General features: G+C 45.3%; 2 protein-coding genes across 2 annotated transcripts in view; both read left to right on the top strand.

Annotated features, from left to right (window-relative positions):
* Nucleotides 1–11,423, top strand: part of G3BP2 (G3BP stress granule assembly factor 2) — a 32,730-nt gene extending 21,307 nt beyond the window's left edge. The window contains 8 exon segments of the mRNA XM_033168924.1: nt 900–994; nt 997–1,079; nt 2,945–3,043; nt 6,890–6,992; nt 8,121–8,249; nt 8,395–8,513; nt 10,102–10,126; nt 10,129–11,423. Of these exon segments, the coding sequence (XP_033024815.1) occupies nt 900–994; nt 997–1,079; nt 2,945–3,043; nt 6,890–6,992; nt 8,121–8,249; nt 8,395–8,513; nt 10,102–10,126; nt 10,129–10,406 (931 nt within the window). The 3' untranslated portion in view covers nt 10,407–11,423.
* A 7,808-nt stretch (nt 11,424–19,231) lies between these two features.
* Nucleotides 19,232–19,982, top strand: part of CDKL2 (cyclin dependent kinase like 2) — a 31,317-nt gene continuing 30,566 nt past the window's right edge. Inside the window, exon 1 of the mRNA XM_033170727.1 lies at nt 19,232–19,320. The gene's annotated coding sequence lies outside the window, so the exon portion shown is untranslated. The remainder of the gene's footprint in view (nt 19,321–19,982) is intronic.

The following is a 19,982-nucleotide window of genomic DNA, read 5'->3' as shown; positions in this document are numbered from 1 at the left end:
CCATTTTAAGTAGAGATCTTTCCGACTCTGCATCTGTGCTGGAGATTTTTTTTTTAGATGTTTTGTCACTTGTTTGTGAGCTCCCCTGGGCTTTGGCGAGGAACGGTGTGACTGAGATACATATATAAAAAAAATGTATTTCTATTTTGGTTAATTTTACCTGTAGCCAAAAATTACTGGCTTATGTATACAAGAAGTAAGTGCTAGGGCTGTAAGAGGATGAGATACCCGGTAATTGATAAGGCAAACTTAAGGCAATTCTTGGGAATCATCTCAGAAGGAAATTAATTTTGTTAAACTGTATTTCTTGGCGAGCACAGTAGTTGAAGAATGGCTATGTAGTTTTTTTATGGCACTGTAGGAATGATGGATTTGTCCAGCTACCAGTAGTCAAAGTTTAAGGGGCTAGTGAAATTGTGCTTCAACAGAAAAAGTTCAGCAAAATCATGGATTGCAGGATGGTTGAGATGCATATGCAACATGGGGCAAAGGCTGGTAGGATGTGCTGTCAGCTTCCCCCCACCAATAGCTACCATTGCTCATGTCAGTATATCTGAGAGCCAGTATATTTGAGAGCCAGTGTGGTGTAGTGGTTAAGAGCAGTAGACGTAATCTGGTGAACCGGGTTCGCGTCTCCGCTCCTCCGCATGCAGCTGCTGGGTGACCTTGGGCTAGTCACACTTCTCTGAAGTCTCTCAGCCCCACTCACCTCACAAGAGTGTTTGTTGCAGGAGAGGAAGGGGAAGGAGAATGTTAGCCGCTTTGAGACTCCTTCGGGTAGTGATAAAGCTGGATATCAAATCCAAACTCTTCTTCTTCATCATCATTTGGTTCTGCTGTCTGTTAGCATTTTAGGTTTATAAAATCTTGATAGTTGACAATGCGTCCAATTCTTCTAGTAATGGAATAGAAGAGACGTTGGAAGAATCTACTCACGAACCTGAGCCTGAGCTGGAATCTGAATCAAAAGCTGAAGAACTAAAACCTGAAGCGGAAGAAAAAATATTGAAGAGCTAGAAGAAAAGTCTCCATCCCCACCTCCTGTAGAAACAGTTTCTCTACCACAAGAACCACCAAAGGTTGGTTACGTTTTGATGCTTTGTGTAACTAGACTGAAGATGGCTGTCAAACTCGGAAACTTGGGTAGCTATAATCACAAATAGAACTGGTGGGAGTAGCTTTTTTCATTGAGTATTCTGTATAAATGAGTGTTTGCATTGCTCCATCCATACAAATGGACATTCACATTACTTATAGTCCAAAGCCAAATGAAAAGTGTTTCTAATGGGTACTGAGGCTAGTAAATGTATTTTAAGAACCTTCTTAAAAATCAAAACTCATTAGTACTGTTGATATAGGACAGCAAGTTTTTAACATAATTGATTCTTCACTGCTTTCTTACAATGTAAACTGAAATGCATCCAGTCTTATGATTCCCTTCCCTCCCAGTAGAAGGGTAAAATATTGCAGGCACTGTGCTCTGTTATGACAGCCTATTGAGAGCTTTGGGAAGAAGTCACAGTAAATTTACCCACAGGGTTATGATCTTGAGTACTCACATCTATTGCTATGACATATTTAGCTATTACAGAGCAATCATGTTTGGTGCCTCTGGATGAGACTCCTTCAGGAGAACATTCTATAAATAGGGATCACAACCAATTAGGCCCATTCCCTAATTGTGTTTACCTAACCTCTGGTATAAGGGCACATGTAGAAGGATCTTGGATCAGTTAGGTTGGATCAGATAGGTTGATTTGGAAGAGGTTGTCCTTCAGAGATACTTTAGTCCAGGGGTGGCCAACTCCCAAGAGACTGCAATCTACTCACAGAGTTAAAAACTGGCAGTGATCTACCCCCGGTCAAAGTTGTTGAGCTTTTTATAGGAAGGCCCATTTCTGGGGGGTTCGGGTCAAAGTTGTTGAGTTTTTTCAGGGAGGAGGTAAAATGGTGAGCTTTTTTAGGGGAGCCACAGTTGTTCAGCTTCTTTGGGGGGAGCCAATGATCTACCAGTGATCTACCGCAGACGTCCAGTGGTCTACCAGTAGATCACGATCTACCTGTTGGACATGCCTGCTTTAGTCCAAGTCATAAAGGCAACACTTGAAATAGTTGAAGTAATTCCTGGTGTACTGACGAGCACAATTCAAACACTCTGGATTGTGCTTGCCAGTGGACCAGCAATCAGTTTTAACTATTTCAGAACAGACAAGGTAAATTCCATATAACTGGTCCCAGTCAGTATTCTAGCCTCTCTGTTTTGAATCAGCTGAAGCTTTTGACTGTTCAAAGCACATCCAGTGCTTTACAGTAGTCTAAATGGGAAGTCACCAAGGGGATCTGCCTATATCCTTTCTGGTGGGCTCATAGCTGGTGCACCACCCTAAACTGCTAAAAGGCACTTCATGCTACAGATGACATAAAATTGAGAATAGAACCCAGTAGCATATCTAAACTGAACTTTCTTTTCTAGGGGGAGAGGTCCTAGTTAGGGAAGACCCTGGGTGGTCCTAATTGCAGCTAACGACAGAAATGATATCGCATGCTACCAAAGTTAAGACTGACAGGGAAAGTGTGAGGGAATTTGGTCCTGAGAGCAAAAGGATTGTGGATAGTACCCTACCCTTTGGCCTGTTTCCAGTGTTAATATTCCCAAAGTCTGTACTAGCCCCCCAAGAATGATAAAGCACAAAAAATGTACAACTGCCCTCTCTTTCACCCCTGGTTAAGTGAGTATAGGATTGCAACATGATCTGTTGAAATGAATAGATAACTAAAATGGTAAAAACATTCACAATCTGTTTTGCTGGCATCGTGTTATGATTGCACTTAATTCTGAGACTGTCTTGCCGTAGAACAAATGTTTCTATTGGTCTAGTTTTCCCATAAGAAATGTCCGTGGTTTTCCATGATGAGCAGCCCAGGTTTATTGCATTTCCTGCAGGCTTTCTCTTGGGCTTCAGTGACCAGTAAAAACCTGCCTCCTAGTGGTACTGTTTCTTCCTCTGGAATTCCACCCCATGTTAAAGCACCAGTCTCACAGGTAACCAGTCTGTGAACACCTTAGATTGTCTGCTTGTTTACATCTACAAACGGCTTCACTAACAAAGCAAGTTACAATTTCTTGAATCATGCCAATTGGCTGCTTAATATATATCCCACCACCCTGTACCAACTTATGACTGTTTTGTAGACTTGTTCATTCATTTCTTACCAGCAGTGCTGTTTTTCTAGAGAAAGAGGCGCCGGAACTTGCCATGAAATCCTCCCTTGTTCTCTTATAATGGCAGTGGCGCCCACTTGAGAAGTGCTGGAACTGAATTCTGGCAAGTTCTGGCTGAAAAAGCCCTGCTTACCAGTATTATTGTTACTCAATCCCTATATACCTCCACCCCCAAGAAACATTCCATGCATATGCAAAATAAATGATACAGTCAAACATTAAGCAGGTTTGTACAGTAGTTTAGAGTTGATTGTAGCAGTTAAGGGTCTTCTACTCTCCATCTTAACAGAGTGAGCCATGAGTAGTTGAAAAGGTAGTTGAGTTTATCTTTCTGCACCTTAAAATTACTGGAGAATGTTTTGTGGAGGACACGGAGATAGGTTTAAGCACAATGCTGCTGCTTTCTCCCCCCAAAAAACTTAGCAAATCTGCATAAACACAGCTACAGTACCATACCAAGAGGTGAGGTGAAGAACCCAACTCTGGTAGTAGACATTTAAGGATGTCATACTAGCAGTATAATCGGACCCTTTGACACAGCCCACTGTTGCAAGCTTAGCTGAAATGAATAGGGTAGTGGTTTTTAACCAGTTCGCTGTAGCACCTTGGGGTGCCTTGAATGATGGTCAGGGGTGCCGCGGGCAACACTGGCCTCTGTCCCTCTTTGCTTCCCTCTCTCCTCTGATGTCATCTCGTGTCTCTGCCTCCCAAAGGCTTACACAGCTGTTTGTTGCAGCCGCCCTGGCTACTAGCTCCGCAGGCGAATGGTGCCTCTGGGGCTGGCCAGGGGGTGCTGGTTGCCAAGAGCTGAGGCAGCCTCGGAGCAAGTAAGCAAGCAGTTCAGGGAGCCCAGCCAGCCAGTCCGCCAGTCCTTGCTGTTGGAAATGGACAGACAAGTCTCAGGCCCCTGTGGGGCAGTGTGAGGAGGCACCTCTCTTTGGGGGCAGCTCAGAGACTAGGGGCGGCAGCAGCAGTGGCTGCCTGGAGGACTCCCAAGGAGAGGGGAGAGGAGAGGAGGCTGAGGGAACACTCCACAAGGAAGGGTTTTGAAAAAGGGTGAGGGGCTGCCAGCTCTTCAGGCAAGGGGTGAGCCCCACAGGGGTGCCACAGTAATAATAATAATATTTTATTATTTATACCCCGCCCATCTGGCGGGGTTTCACCAGCCATTCTAGGCGGCTTCCAACAGAACATTAAAATACAATAGTCTGTTAAACATTAAAAGCTTCTCTAAACAGGGCTGCCTTCAGATGTCTTCTAAAAGTCTGGTAGTTGTTTTTCTCTTTGACATCTGGTGGGAGGGTTCCACAGGGCGGGTGCCACTACCGAGAAGTCCCTCTGCCTGGTTCCCTGTAACTTGGCTTCTCACAGCGAGGGAACGGCCAGAAGGCCCTCGACACTGGACCTCAGTGTCCGGGCAGAATGATGGGGGTGGAGATGCTCCTTCAGGTATACTGGACCGAGGCCATTTAGGGCTTTAAAAGTCAGCACCAACACTTTGAACTGTGCTCGGAAACGTACTGAGAGCCAATGTAGGTCTTTCAAGACCGGTGTTGTGGTCTCGGTGGCCACTCCCAGTCACCAGTCCAGCTGCCGCATTCTGGATTAGTTGTAGTTTCTGGGTCACCTTCAAAGGTAGCCGCACATAGAGCACACTGCAGTAGTTCAAGTGAGAGATAACTAGAGCATGCACCACTCTGACAAGATAGTCCTTGGGCAGGTAGGGTCTCAGCCTGTATACCAGATGGAAGCTGCACACAGAATTAACCTGCGCCTCCATGGACAGCTGTGAGTCCAAAATGACTCCCAGGCTGCGCACCTGGTCCTTCAGGGGCACAGTTACCCCATTCAGGACCAGGGAGTCCTCCACACCTGCCTGCCTCCTGTCCCCCCAAAACAGTACTTCTGTCTTGTCAGGATTCAACCTCAGTCTGTTAGCCGCCATCCATCACTCCAACCGCCTCCAGAAACTCACACAGGACCTTAACTGGTTCTGATTTGAAAGAGAGGTAGAGCTGGGTATCATCCGCATACTGATGAACACCCAGCCCAAACCCCCTGATGATCTCTCCCAGCAGCTGCATGTAGATGTTGAAAAGCATGTAGTTTGTCAAGGGAGCCGTGGACTCAAAAGGGTTGAAAACCTTTACAGTAAAATATTGCTGGCAGTGTGTATAAGATTTATAGTTTTCCCAAATGTTAAATCATTAAGTGTAAAACCATCTATTGACATGGGCATAGGAGTTGGCTCCTATGCCCATGTCATAAAATATTTGAGGAGGCCACCCCCCCTCCCATAGTTGATGGGCATTGCCATTCAAATGGTGTCATGTGATCAATCATGTGGGGCGGGGATTACCTGACCACGCCTCAAAATATTTTACTCAAGTTGGCCTGGACATGGCCTCTCCCACTAATGAGTCAGTAGGATTGGTTAGTTAGTGTAGAAAGCAGCCACATGTTTTATTGTCATCTGTCCCTTTAACACTGAATACCAACAGGAATGGAGCCAAAGTTGGGTCATTGAGAAATCAGAAGGAGGTACTGGCTTGTAGAAATAAATAATAATAATAATAAGGACATTTAAAAACAAACACTCCCTTGCTTTACAGTCTTAACAAATTAATAAAGATACAGCACACAAGGCAAAAGGGATGAGGAGGGAAGAGGAATATAAAATTCCAAAACCCAGGCCCCAATTTCTAGGCAGTTGTTCCCATATTGACCAGCTGGCTTAGTTCATAGCTCAGTGGCAGGAGGTGCCTGATGGAGGAAAGCAGATGCCGTGAACCCTGCTTCCTCTCTCCCACCAAGGCAGCCTGAGGAAATGGCTGCCCACAGATGACGGCTGAGGGAAGAGGAAGCCTGATGCAGCTGGCCTTTCGCAGCAGAGCCAATGGGGGGAGCTCTGCTTCTCAGCTCTCCCAGTGCTTAAGCTGCTCTTTGATAGCAGCTCTCACGGCATGGTGCTTAAGAAGGCCCCTGACCTGGCCCGGGGGGGGGGGGGCAGGGGCTGACCCTTGAAAACCCTCATCACCACTCACGCTTTGGGCCTTTTTGTTGTTGTCGTTCAGTCGTGTCCGACTCTTCGTGACCCCATGGACCAGAGCACGCCAGGCACGCCTATCCTTCACTGCCTCCTGCAGTTTGGCCAAACTCATGTTAGTAGCTTCGAGAACACTGTCCAACCATCTCATCCTCTGCCGTCCCCTTCTCCTTGTGCCCTCCATCTTTCCCAACATCAGGGTCTTTTCCAGGGAGTCTTCCCTTCTCATGAGGTGGCCAAAGTACTGGAGCCTCAACTTCAGGATCTGCCCTTCAAGTGAGCACTCAGGGCTGATTTCTTTAAGGATGGATAGGTTTGATCTTTTTGCAGTCCGTGGGACTCTCAAGAGTCTCCTCCAGCACCATCATTCAAAAGCTTTGGGCCTTAGCTAGTCTGAATAAGATGTAGTTCAGAACTCGATTCAGTGCTCTGTTTTTTTTGTTTTATAACAAAAAGTAAGCCCTGCAGTCCTGAATTGGTACAGAGGAATTCATAAGTGGAATGTTTTTCCAACTACAAAAAGAACACCAACAGCTTTATTCTGCATTTATGAATTGCTCTGCTTCGGCTGTCCAAGTTATCCTTAGAATTTTTGCTAACAGTGCATTTTCTCGTTCCAGCAAAGAGTAGACACAAAACCTGAAATCCAGTCTCAACCTCCTCGTGTGCGTGAACAGCGTCCGCGGGAGCGGCCAGGCTTTCCCTCAAGGGGCCCCAGACCAGGTAATAAAAATCCAAGCACCAGTATTACAGATTTGGTTTACAGTGGCTTTTCTGGATTTTCCTTGGAAACCAGGTCGTTCACCTGGTTCGATGGGCAGGTTTTTAAGCAGAGGCTGGGTGGCCATCTGCTATGGATGCTTTAGTTGAGATTCTTGCATTGCCGGGGTTAGACTCGATGACCCTCAAGGACCCTTCCAACTCTACGATCCTATGATTCTGTGACCTACCCTAAATCCTCTAGCTGTAAATTTGAATGTGAAAGGCCCTTATGGCCTTGAAGCTATGAAAATTACACACATACACAGAGAGATGGGGGGGAGAGAGTTTTTTTCCTCAAAGGCTTTTGCAAAGTAACAAGTGAACAGCTTCTGAAAATACGTCCTTTAAAAAAGCCCACCTGTTTTCCTCTAAGAACAAGAAGACACATCCAGCTAAATCTAAACTTGACTATTTACCTATCTTAAGTTAACACATAGGCATTTCTATTTCTGCTGGAGTTCCTCTTCTGGTTCTTCTCTTTTGCAGTGTTCCAAGTGTGCTCTCTAACTTCCACAGTGCTCCAGTCCCTTTTATAGTGCTGCAGTGCTCAATCTTTGCTCTTTTTAATTCTCTGCTTTATATACATATACCGTATTTCCCGGCGTATAAGATGACTGGGCGTATAACGACCCCTAACTTTCCAGTTAAAATATAGAGTTTGAGATATACTCGACCGCAGATTCTCCACCCGGCGTATAAGACGACCCCCTTCTTTTGAGAAGATTTTCCTGGATTAAAAAGTAGTCTTATACGCCAGAATATACAGTATGTTACTTCAACTTTCCTCTCCTAACCTTTTAGCCTGCCAGAAAGGGAGTAGAATCCAGGATAAGTTTCTAGTCGCTGATACCTGTTAGGTTTCTCTCTTGCCTCCCCTTAAACCTTTTAGGCTTCATTTTCTCCTAACTGTGAAGTCCCCGGCCGAATTTTGACATTCCTGGTTAAAACAGATAATAAGCGAAGACAGCATCCATTTTATAAAATAGAACTGAACATGGGGTTGAATCCAGAGTTCATTCTCGCCAGCAGGAGCATTCCATGTGTTTGTAAGCTGACTGCTGTTTGCGTCCTGGTTTTGTATGAATGCAGGTCGAGGAGATATGGATCAAAACGAATCAGACAATCGACGAATAATTCGCTATCCAGATAGCCACCAGCTCTTCGTTGGCAATTTACCACATGATATTGATGAGAATGAACTGAAAGAGTTTTTCATGAGTAAGTGACACATAAGTGAAGCTTGAGGTAGTGGAGATTCTTGCTAGTCACATATTAAGCAATTAGCATTGCCTTCTGAGTAAACTGACTTGCTGCTTAATAGATGTTATACATTTTCCCATAACCACCTACGCTGCTTTCACAGGCTTTGGGAATGTTGTGGAACTTCGCATCAATACTAAAGGTGTTGGAGGAAAACTCCCAAACTTTGGCTTTGTGGTGTTTGATGACTCTGAGCCAGTTCAGAAGATTTTATTGGCAAAAGTAAGTAATCTACTCTAGTCACCATGTGATAAACTAGTGTTAGATTCTGTTTTCATTACTGCGCATGACGCATTGAATTCTGCTGTCTTAGACTTTTATAAGTCCCCACCCACTTCACATTCATCCATCAATGGATTTCTGTGAACCAGGAATAAGACAGTGAAAGATCTGGCTTAAATGCCTTTCTCCTTGAGGTGCTATGGGGTTGTTTTTTTTTTTGTAGGTAAGTGTACTGTGTGGAAAAAGCTTAATAATGCTATTTCCCACTTGCAGCCTGAAGTGATAGTCCAATCTATCAGGGGGTTGGCGAGAGGATCTGGCTGCAGGCCTGTTCAGATGGCACTTGCCTGCCTTTTGTAGATCCATACTTCACAGTGAAGTCTAGGAACAAGTTTTGCACTTCCTCTCCCTTCCTCACTGCACATTTATTTATTGTAGTGGCTTTAAAACAAACAAACGGGAAATCTCCCTAACTCCGCAATCCAGACCTCAGTCAAAAGAAGGATTTGAATTGAAGGTTTATGAAGAGGCCACAGTTAATGCATAGCAAGTGATAGCTGAACTGATGAGAGGCAAAGTGCAGTGTAAACCAGTCCCTAGTTAGTGTAATAGTGAAAATAATCCTCTCCTATCCGAAAATAGGTCATAGCTATTTGTTTGAGACACCATTGAATACTGAGAGCAATCTAAATTGCAAAGTGTTATTACTGAAAATTACCGCTCTTGAAAGGAGTGAGATTTGAGGGCCTAACTTTAGATACGCACAAAAGTTGATTAGAATGCATGCAGAGTTACAGTGTACGGTAGAAAGCAGCAAGAGAATAACATCACAATATTTCAAGATAACAGGAGGCAGTGCTGTTTTTCTAGAAAAAGAGGTGCCAGAACTCACCACGAACAGCTCCCTCGTTCTCTTAGAATGGGAATGGCACATACCTGAGAGGTGCCAGAACTGAGTCATATTCTTGTAATATATTTTTTTTAATGACCAGTTGCTTACTGTGTTTGGATAATCAGCTCGATTGAGAATTGGCCGTCCTTGCACCCAGATCCTAGACCTGAAGAAAGGGGTGATTGGGTAACTAAGAACATGCATTGCTTCTAAAGTGGAGTTTTGTAAGGAATGTCCAAAGTATGGCAGCTCCTGCCTGATAGATTTCTGCCACCCATACAAACATTGTCACGGATGGTGCAAAGTACCGCCCACTGGGTCTGTGTATTGCAGCTAGCAAGATAAATAATAGAATTGCTAATGATATGACACCTGAATACTAACTAGCATTGTGATTGACACACTCTAAGAAACGATGCGTTCTGATCTGGTCTGCCAATGACTGTCAGCAGTTAGGTTAGCTATGCACAGCATAACTCAGTGCTCTAATGTTGCTTGCATGACATGGAGATGATGATGATGATGATGATGATGATGATTATTATTCCCAGCCACTCTGGGAGCCTTCTGCATATGTTCTACTAAGTGAGCTAATGAACCTCTTTGGACACAATGAAACTAGCTAAGCTTTTGATATTAACCCTTTTATCTTCTCCCTCCCTCCCTTCCTCCCTCCCCACCCTGCGCCCTTTCAAGCCTGTTATGTTTCGTGGTGAAGTGCGTTGAACGTAGAAGAGAAAAAGACCAGAGCTGCTCGTGAAAGGGAGACCCGAGGTGGTGGCGATGACCGCAGAGACATCCGGCGCAACGACCGAGGTCCAGGGGGTCCACGTGGCATTGTGGGTGGTGGAATGATGCGAGACCGCGATGGAAGAGGGCCTCCTCTAAGGGGTGGCATGGCCCACAAACTTGGCTCCGGAAGAGGAACTGGGCAGATGGAAGGCCGGTTCACAGGTCAACGCGTTGAAGACCCAAATGTTGGCAGGCAGTCTTGGCAGTGATACATTATTCGTCCTGTTTGCATTCTTGTTTAATTTTCTGGCTTTGGAATGTAACACAGCCTTTTTTGATCATTTCTTTGATGTGAGAAACATCCTTTGGTTACCAGTTAAATTGAGGTGGACGTTCTTTCCCCAATTCCACAAAGAAGTCACACTGTTTAACGTATAACTTAGACTTGGAGATTAAGGACTGAGAAATGACCATTTAAACTTTCTGCAGCAACAACTTTAAAAAAAAAAAAGGACAAGGGCGTGCCTAATTTGAGTTAAGGTCCTTTCAGTAAAACAAAACAAAAAAAAGCACCCTTCTGCTACACATTTTGTGTAAGTGTTACTGTTTCTGCCTATTACTGTTGGAAACGCAATTAGTGCAATCTTTGCAATTGGAGAAGCTTGCCCTTTTTTCCCTTTTAGAACACTTGGCTCAAACAACTCACGTTTTTATGAACTCAAAAGCGCACTAATGGGTGTTTGACTCCTTTTACGTTGACATCTGCTGAAAGCAGCGAGGAAAAGGTAGCTTGTGAAAACGATGCAGGCATCTGCTCTGCTTGCTCTGACCAATATATGTACACACACACAAACCTTAACGAGACTACAAGTATGTTCCAGAAGGAAACCATTTAGCTGTAAACACAAATGTAAAAACTTCAAAAATCATAGTCGTGAATACGAAACAAGTTGGGTTTTTCTTTTTCTTTTTTAAAGGATCTAATGAGCCTTTCTCCAAAACAGGGATGGCTAACTGCTCAACACACTCCTCCTCCCTTTTCCCCTTTCTGTAAGCAGTGTACAGTGAAAAATTGTCTCTACTGTATTGAGGTCTCTGGTAATGTAATAAGCATGATGGTGCCTTTTATTAAATACATCATTCCAGTGTTGCTGGTGATTTTGTACAGTATAGTGGTATGAATGGCTGTGCTGCAAAACTTTTAACAGCTGTAAAAAAAATGTTTATAAAATCATTGTATAAAAAATTGCAGTATCTTTAAATCGGTAAAGGTTACTGGAATATTATTTGCCTAGCTCTACGGTTGACATGTTTCCGAAGCCTTTGAAGGAGGGAGGAAAGAAATGGCTGCATTTTTAACAGAAATGGAGTTGCGGAAGCGTGTGTGCATTCTCGCATAGACAAGTCCAAAGTTAATCAAGCACGTACCTTTTATTTCAAGTATACTTCGGATGAGCATATTTAACGTAAAACTTGTTACGCTCAAGGATACTGCAATTTTCACAGGGCAGGAGAATAGCTCAACGTAATTGCTATTTCCGGTTTCTGAACTGTCGTCACCCATTTTGCACAACCTCGAAGCGACTTTGATGCCTACCAGGGCTCAGATTTGTACACGGAGGGAAGGACTCCTCTTGCGTATTTGGAATTTTTTTAAGAGCGTCTTGAATTTTGGTGAGAGGTTTGCTGTTTCCAGGTTCCTGTTTGCATAGATCGCACATTCCAGAAAACTGCAGATGTAGCAAACGATACTCCCCGGCTTCACGCTGGACAGCTCAGTAAGCCTCAGGATTACTCTTGAGGAGGGGAGGCAGAAGTATGTGACCACTCAGAGCTGCTCTAAGCATGGAAGACCTCACTTGTTTCAATGTAACAAAAATGCCTAATGCAAGGAGCATTTGGTTAAAAGTAACCATTTGCCGTTTCCTATGAATGTGGGAAATCTTGCCTGTGTGTTAACGGGGAGGGGGAGTGAGTTTGCATCATCCCCCCCCCCCCCAATAATAATAATAATAATTGAGGTCTTCCATGTTTGACGGTAAGTCTTGCACTATTTTCATACACTTTCTGGGACACATTTCTCTATTTCCATGGTTATATTTGGGGGTGTGTGTTTTGTGTTGAACTTTCATTTTCAGATGATGCCTGGAAATGTAGTACTTGAATGCCTCACCAGAAACCAGAAACCTTTTTTAAGTTGAAAGCCTTTCTTTGAACTGCTGTTCTCAGCAAGCGGTTTGCTTACCAGTGTTTTGTGTTCCTTGACTTTTTATTTTTATTTTTTAGTGCTATGGTATTGCCCTGCGATCTCAAAAAAAAAAAACTCTTAAAAGGCAAATGGCACTGGAGAAATAATCAGAAAAATACGTAACTGACAATTAGAGGAGCTACTGAGCCATTCAGCTTTCCGGCCGGCTTCTTTAAATGCCATGAAATAACAATATTGGAAGCATACACAGAAGTTTACATGGTGACTGTTCGCCTACTGTACTGTGGACTCATAGTGTTCTTGTCCCTCCTTTCAATAAATGTACCTCTAGAAGAAAAAGCAACAGATCTCCTTCGACCTGTTATAAACTGCTGATTTGTTGACAATGGGGTAGTATTGCTATAATTGCAGTCCTATTTCAACAAACTTGCTTTAACCATCTTTTGGCTTTAGTAGGTATGCAAGACAGTGGACTTACCATCTTTATTGCTGTAATGTGTTGAGCATTATATGCTAGTAGAATCTAGTTTAATTGTTGCAGGTGGAAAGTATTTACTTTTTAAGTTTCCATTTTTGAATGTGTTTTGACTAAACATACCAATAAACTACTGATGTCTGCAGCATTCATCAATGGTCCCGAATTCTCTTCTCAGTGGAATTGGTGCTCCTCCGTGGCAGTTACCTACATGGAAAGGCAATCGTGCCGGTGCTGTTGATCCCAAAATTGCCGTTGATCTGATGATTTAACTAGTAGTGGATTCTGCACCTTGCAACAACTTGCATCTTAACACTGTCAATCCACATGTCAAAATTCTTTGTGCTAGCTGCTGTGAAAATATATGCACGTTGACACGGTTGTAATTGTCCATCATGCATGCTGAACCAAGGTCCTTTCTAAACCTGCTAGATCTTTTAATGCCAGCAGAAGAGCAGAGTCTTTGTTGTGGGTTAACAACAAAGCAGAACTTATCAAATCACATGTACTGCACAATCCATTGCCTTTGCTGTTGAATTCTCTTGTTCCGCTTTTGCTATCTAAGGCGAAGGCTATTCTTCCACTGCCGCTGCTTCACTGAAGTGCCTGTCACTTACGGAAAAGTTGAAATTTTTAAACTATTTGTATGTTCTTTTTTTTTAAATAAGAATTTATTAGGTTTTAACAATAAAAATACACAAAAAACAAATAGACACTACATAAACTACAAAACATAAACACAAACAAAACATTATTTACTTCACCTCATCTTCTTTCTAATCCCAAACTTGGGACTTCCTCACATCCTCTCCTCTGCGTTCAATTCTAATCTTCTTTAGTAACTTTGTAACATTGTAAATTCTCCTTTCTTACTTCTAATCTTAATTTAACAATCATAATCAAAGATCTTAAATTTTACATCTTATTCTTATCTAATAAAACATCAAGTTCCACATCTTAACTTCTTATCGTCTCTTCACTTAACTTTGTTGTACTGTAGCCTATACTTATCCTGATTCCAATTCAGATTTTTAAAAAAAAAAAAAAAAAAAAAAACACCATATCTTAATCCATGTCTATATATTCTCTTCCATTCTCATAAACCGTTTTCCCTCTGGTGCGGAGTCGGTGGTCAGCTTCCTAATATCCTCATTAATTCCTACTCTATCCCACCCCCCTCCTGGCTATCACCCTTCCATTACCTTCCCCATCTCCCACTGGTCTCCCCTCCAACCTTCCACCAGTCCAATTTCTTCTATATTTCCTTCAGTTGTATCTTCCTCTCCCACAGAATGTTGCACTCTTCTTGGTAGATAAACTATTTGTATATTCTATCTTGAGGTCCGGTTCATGCAGGCAACGATGGAAGTGGTGAAACTATCCCTGGACTGTACCACTCAGTGCGTTTTGATACATGTGTGGGGAACTCAAGTCTTGACAGCTCATAGACCTTAAGACGGCATGAAAAATTGTTTTATTGTACCTGTACACTTCCATTGTCTCCCGAGACAGATGCCAGCAAACAATTTGACTTATGTTTGTCATAAGCGGCTAGTTCAGCACCAGCTGGTTATTTTGCGCAGTGATGATAAAAGTCTTTTGCATTCCAGCAAGTCTGGAAGGTGCATGACGAATGTCCCAGGTTCAGTGCCCGATCTGTTCAAACCTTGGGAGCTGTTGCCCGTTAGGTGAGACTAAAGGCCAGGTGGCCCATTAGTCTGACTAATGTACAAGTCCCAATGCCGTGTGTTCACTGCAGCTCTCTTGTGAGTCATTCCTAGATTCTGCAATTTCTCTGACTGAAAGCACCAAGATCTCTGGATGTGGAGATCTATGGATGCTAGGCTGGCTGGCCCAGGGTGTCACCCAGTGTGCTTCATGACTGATGGGGGATTTAAACCCTGATCTCCCAGATCCTAGTCCATGGTAGGCAAACTAAGGCCTGTGGGCTGGATCCGGCCCATCGCTTCTAAATCCAGCCCGTGAACAGTCTGGAATCGGCGTGTTTTTACATGAGTAGAATGTGTACTTTTATTTAAATGCATCTCTGGGTTATTTGTGGGGCCTGCCTGGTGTTTTAACATGCATAGAATGTGGGCTTTTATTTAAAATGCATCTCTGGGTATTTGTGGGGCATAGGAATTTGTTCCTTTTTTTCCAAAATATAGTTCGGCCCTCCACAAGTCTGAGGGACAGTGGACAGGCCCCCTGCTGAAAAGTTGGCTGACCCCTGTCCTAGTCCAACACTAACCACAGACAACACACGCCTTCCAGGAGTCCTCCTGCGATGGGGCAGCTATTTAAATCAAGTAGGTAAATATGGGGAAAGCAAAATGTCACTTAGAGAAGGAATCTGAAATATTTTCCTTGAGGTTTGAATTTGCTTTATTGTGGACTGTTTTGGTTGATGATTTATTGTCTTGTAAACCACTTTAAGATCCCCCCCTTTATAACGCAGTATAGAAATTAAATGAAAAAATAAAAATAAATCACATGGCCGGGGGGGAGGGGACATTCTGTTGTGGCAGCCATAACCCAGGTTTAAGGTGCTATTTGGCGATTAGCTTATAATCTGAGTTTCTAACACTGACTTGAGTCAGAATCTTGGGCCCACCTAGTTCATGGAGTAGCAGTGGTTCTCAGGTTTTCATATAGGGTTTCTCCAGGCTTTGCAGGGCTTTTCTTTCATACACCCAAGACCCAAGTGGATTTTGCTCGCAGGAATGGGGATAAACAAGCACCTACCATTTTCTACGGTGGGACAGCTGTACAGTCCAGCGCTTCTAACTTCCGTCACCTGCCTTCTCTGTTTTCTGGCAGTTGACGCTTCTCAACATGCGCTGACTTCTCATCCTTCAGCTTCTTTGGGGGAACGCCCATAAACCCATTTGTTGTTTGTTCAGTAGTTCAGTCATGTCCGACTCTTTGTGGACCAGAGCACGCCCAGGCACACCTATCCTTCACTGCCTCTCGCAGTTGGCCAAACTCATGCTAGTCGCTTCGAGAACACTGTCCAACCATCTCATCCTCTGTCGTCCCCTTCTCCTTGTGATCTTTCCCAACATCAGGGTCTTTTCTATGGAGGTCTTCTCTTCTCATGAGGTGGCCAAAGTACTGGAACTTCACTTCAGGATCTGTCCTTCCAGTGAGCACTCAGGGCTGATTTCTTTGAGAATGGATAGGTTTGATCTTCTTGCAGTCCGTGGGACTCTCAAGAGTCTCCTCCAGCACCATAATTCAAAAGCATCAATTCTTCGGCGATCAGCTTCTTTATGGTCCAGCTCTCACTTCCGTACATTACTACTGGGAAAACCATAGCTTTAACTATATGGACCTTTGTCGGCAAGGTGATGTCTCTGCTTTTTAAGATGCTGTCTAGGTTTGTCATTGCTTTCCTCCCAAGAAGCGGGCGTCTTTTAATTTCGTGACTGCTGTCACCATCTGCAGTGATCATGGAGCCCAGAAAGTAAAATCTCTCACTCATTGGTAAACCCATTACCAATGTGAATTTAACACCATTTTGGTAATTTTTTTTTTCCTTTTCGATTCATCCATTTTCCTATCCCTATCGGAGCCACAATGGGCCAGGGTGGCGTCTGGCCATTAACCAGCAGGTTGCTGCTTGGAGCCAACCCAGGGTTTCCGCATTGCTTAGGGTCCCTTCCAACTATAATTCTATAATCTTGGGTCTTTTTCCTTGTTTCCTAGGTACTACAACTCAAAGTTCAACAAAACACCTCAGTCTGTAGAGCATGAGAATCGTAATCTCAGGGTCATCGGTTCGAGCCCCACGGGCAAATGATTCCTGCATTGCAGGGGGTTGAACTAGATGACCCTTGGGGTCCCTTCCAATTCTTTAATTCTATAATCCTATGCTTTAGGCGATCAGCAAGCCTTGCCTACTGCTACCTATCGAACAGTAGGCACCATAGAATTATAGCATCGTAGAGCTGGAAGGGACCCCCAAGGGTCATCTAGTCCAACCCCCTGCAATGCAGGCATCTCAAGGAAAGCATCCCTGACTGACGGCCATCCAACCTCTGCTTAAAAACCTCCTGGGACGGGGAAGAGCCCATCACATCCCTAGGGAGACCGTTCCACTGTCGAACGGTTCTCCCCGATGTCCTCAGCGAATAGTTAAACGGCGGAACTCGCTGCTGCTGGAGGCTGCGACGGCCACCCACCACCAAAGTCGCCGGGAGTTCTGTTGCGGGTCGAAGACTGCTGTGGGGCGTGATGCAGGCATGCAACAGCGGCGTGCCCATTGCGGGGAGGGAGTCTCCCGCACGGGCTGGCAGCAGCAAGGCGGGATGTGGGGCTCTAACCTCCACCACCTGCAGTTGCTGCAAGAGCCGCCCGCAGCCCCTTGTTGCGCGCGCGCGCGCGCCCGCCCAGCCTTCCCCGGCGGCTCATGCTGTGTGCGTGTGCGCGCGAGCGTGTTGCGCAAGCGGCAGGCTGGCCGTTGCCCTGGTTACGGCCCGGGCCTCAGCGTTCCATTCGCGCGCCGCCCGCCCCCCCGCCCGCTCCTGCAGCTGCAAAAGAAGCCTCTGCGCCGTCGGAGGGCGTGCTGCTGGCGGTGGCAGGGCGGAGAGGGCTCGCCCCGGCTCTTGGAGGGCGGCAGGTGAGTCGCAGGTGCTGCTGCTTCTGCTGCAGCATTAGCAGATAACTCCGGGATCTCCGGTGCTGCGTGTGCTTTTCAAGAAGGAGGTGCGGGCAACCACCTCCGAGGAGACGGAGCAAAGGTATTGGGGGGGGTGGAGGGTGCCCGGCCCCTTCATGGGGAATTTTGTGGGTGCACTGCTCGGGCACCCAGGGAGTCGGCACCTATGTCGACAGTATGCCAGGCCTCCCTCCTGTGCCACCCCAGACTGAGGAAAGGGGAAGGAGGAGGGGGAGCGGTGGCTGTGCCTCGCGCAGCCGCCTCCCTTCCTCGCACGTCGGAGACGCTGTCAGGAGAGTCTCCCGCCGTCTCTTTCCCTGCTCTCTTTCCCCCAGGATCGGGCGCAAGGGGGCTGGTTCGCCCCTTGGATGCGCTGCCCAAAGAGCCAGCCGGCAGGGCCGGCCCACCCACGAGGCCGGGTGAGGCCACCACATCGGGCAGCAGCAGGATCTACAGGGGCAGCAGATCCTGGAGTAGATCACAGAATGGTAGAATTGGAATGGGTCCCAGGGGTCATCTAGCTCAACCCCCCTGCAATGCAGGAATCTTTTGCCCAATGTTGGGCTCGAACCCACGGCCCTGAGATTGAGTGTCCTGCTGTACCGACTGAGCTATTTTCGCAGTAGTTTCCTTCCATCTTTGTTCCTCCTTCCTTCCCTCACTCTTTTTTGCCCTGGTGAGGAGAGGGGGGTGGGTCTGTTTTGTGGTTCCCCTCGGGTGCCAAAATGTCTTGGGCCGGCCCTGGGTCCAGGGGCAGGTGAGTGGAAGATGCAATGGTAAAGAGAAGGGACAAACAGGGAACCGCAGGCAGTGGCTGGGTGAAAAAGACAGGTTATGTACAACCTGTAAGATTTGTGTAGTTCTTCTTGTTTGCATCAAGCCTAATGGGACAATTCCAGAGGATGCTGCAGGACTGTTTGGATAGCTCAGCTGGTAGAGCATAAGACTCAGAAATCTCAGGGTTGTGGGTTCGAGTCCCACGTTGTGCAAAAGCTTCTTGCATTACAGGGGGCTGGACTAAATGGACCAACAATTCTATGATTCTTACCTCCTCTCCTAAGGGGTGATGTGGTGGCAATTTGTAATAATTTTTATAATCTTGTTACAGGTGTTTGCTTTTTCTTTTTTAAGCCGGCAAAGTGCCGCACTTGTAAAATTTGGGTGGGAAATGGTGCTGATACTGCTTATTACCCTTGAGTACCCCCAGAAATAGGGGCAGTGGGTGGCGCTGTGGATTAAACCACAGAGCCTAGGGCTTGCTGATCAGAAGGTCGGCGGTTCGAATCCCCACGACGGGGTGAGCTCCCATTGCTCAGTCCCAGCTCCTGCCCACCTAGCAGTTCGAAAGCACGTCAAAGTGCAAGTAGATAAATAGGTACTGCTCCAGTGGGAAGGTAAACGGTGTTTATGTGCGCTGCTCTGGTTCGCCAGAAGCGGCTTTGTCATGCTGGCCACATGACCCGGAAGCTGTACGCCAGCTCCCTCGGCCAATAAAGCGAGATGAGCGCCACAACCCCAGAGTCGGACATGACTGGACCTAATGGTCAGGGGTCCCTTTACCTTTACCTTTACCCCCAGAAAAAAAGCACAGCCGATTACTAAATTTTATGCACTGTGTTCTAACGTCTAAGCTAATTGGAAGGGGGTTGGAAAGCAGCTTATATAAATACTTTTTATTTTATTTTATGAAGGATTTGCCGATCAGCTGCTGCAGGGTGGTAGTGTATTCGTGCTGTCTCATAGTGTTGTTGGAAAGGGGGAATAAAGATTGGAAATGCACCCATGCCCTTGTTGGTTACAGCTTTTTCCGTACACACCTGCTGCATTGCTGTTTTAATAGTAAGTATGAACCATGTGTTTCTAGTTCTCTCCAGAAATTGTTTTTATGCTGCTGTTTTGTACCTTTTAAAGTTATTAACGGTTTAAATTGTAGGCTGCCATTCATACATTTTGTCTTGAAAAGTGAAGAGTATAAGTGCTTAAATTAATATAAAAAATGCCAACAGGCATCAGATTTGAAATACTAATTCATGGGTAGGCAAACTAAGGCCCAGGGGCCGGATCTGGCCCAATCGCCTTCTAAATCCGACCCGCGGATGGTCCGGGAATCAGCGTGTTTTTACATGAGTAGAATGTGGGTTTTTATTTCAAATGCATCTCTGGGTTATTTGCGGGGCATAGTAATTAGTTCATATTTTTTAAATATATATATATCTATAGTCCGGCCCCCCACAAGGTCTGAGGGATGGTGGACTGGCCCCCTGCTGAAAAAGTTTGCTGACCCCTGTTAACTAATTGGCCTCAAGATAGGGCTAAAAGTGAACAGGTTAGGGAACTTGGAATGGCAATGGTTCCCTTCCTTTTCTGCATACACTTTCGACAATGTGTTTTGCTTGAAATAATATAAAACCGAGGGTTCCCAAACTGTGGTCTGTAAGCTTCATTCATGTGGTCCGTGGCATGTCTATGGATTTGTGATTGAAGATGAGAGGTGGGACATC

Source organism: Lacerta agilis, chromosome 14 (assembly GCF_009819535.1).
Source record: "Lacerta agilis isolate rLacAgi1 chromosome 14, rLacAgi1.pri, whole genome shotgun sequence".
NCBI classification, from domain to species: Eukaryota; Metazoa; Chordata; class Lepidosauria; order Squamata; family Lacertidae; genus Lacerta; species Lacerta agilis.
Note: the sequence above shows the minus strand (reverse complement) of the source record. Positions and strands in the feature narration are given on the sequence as shown.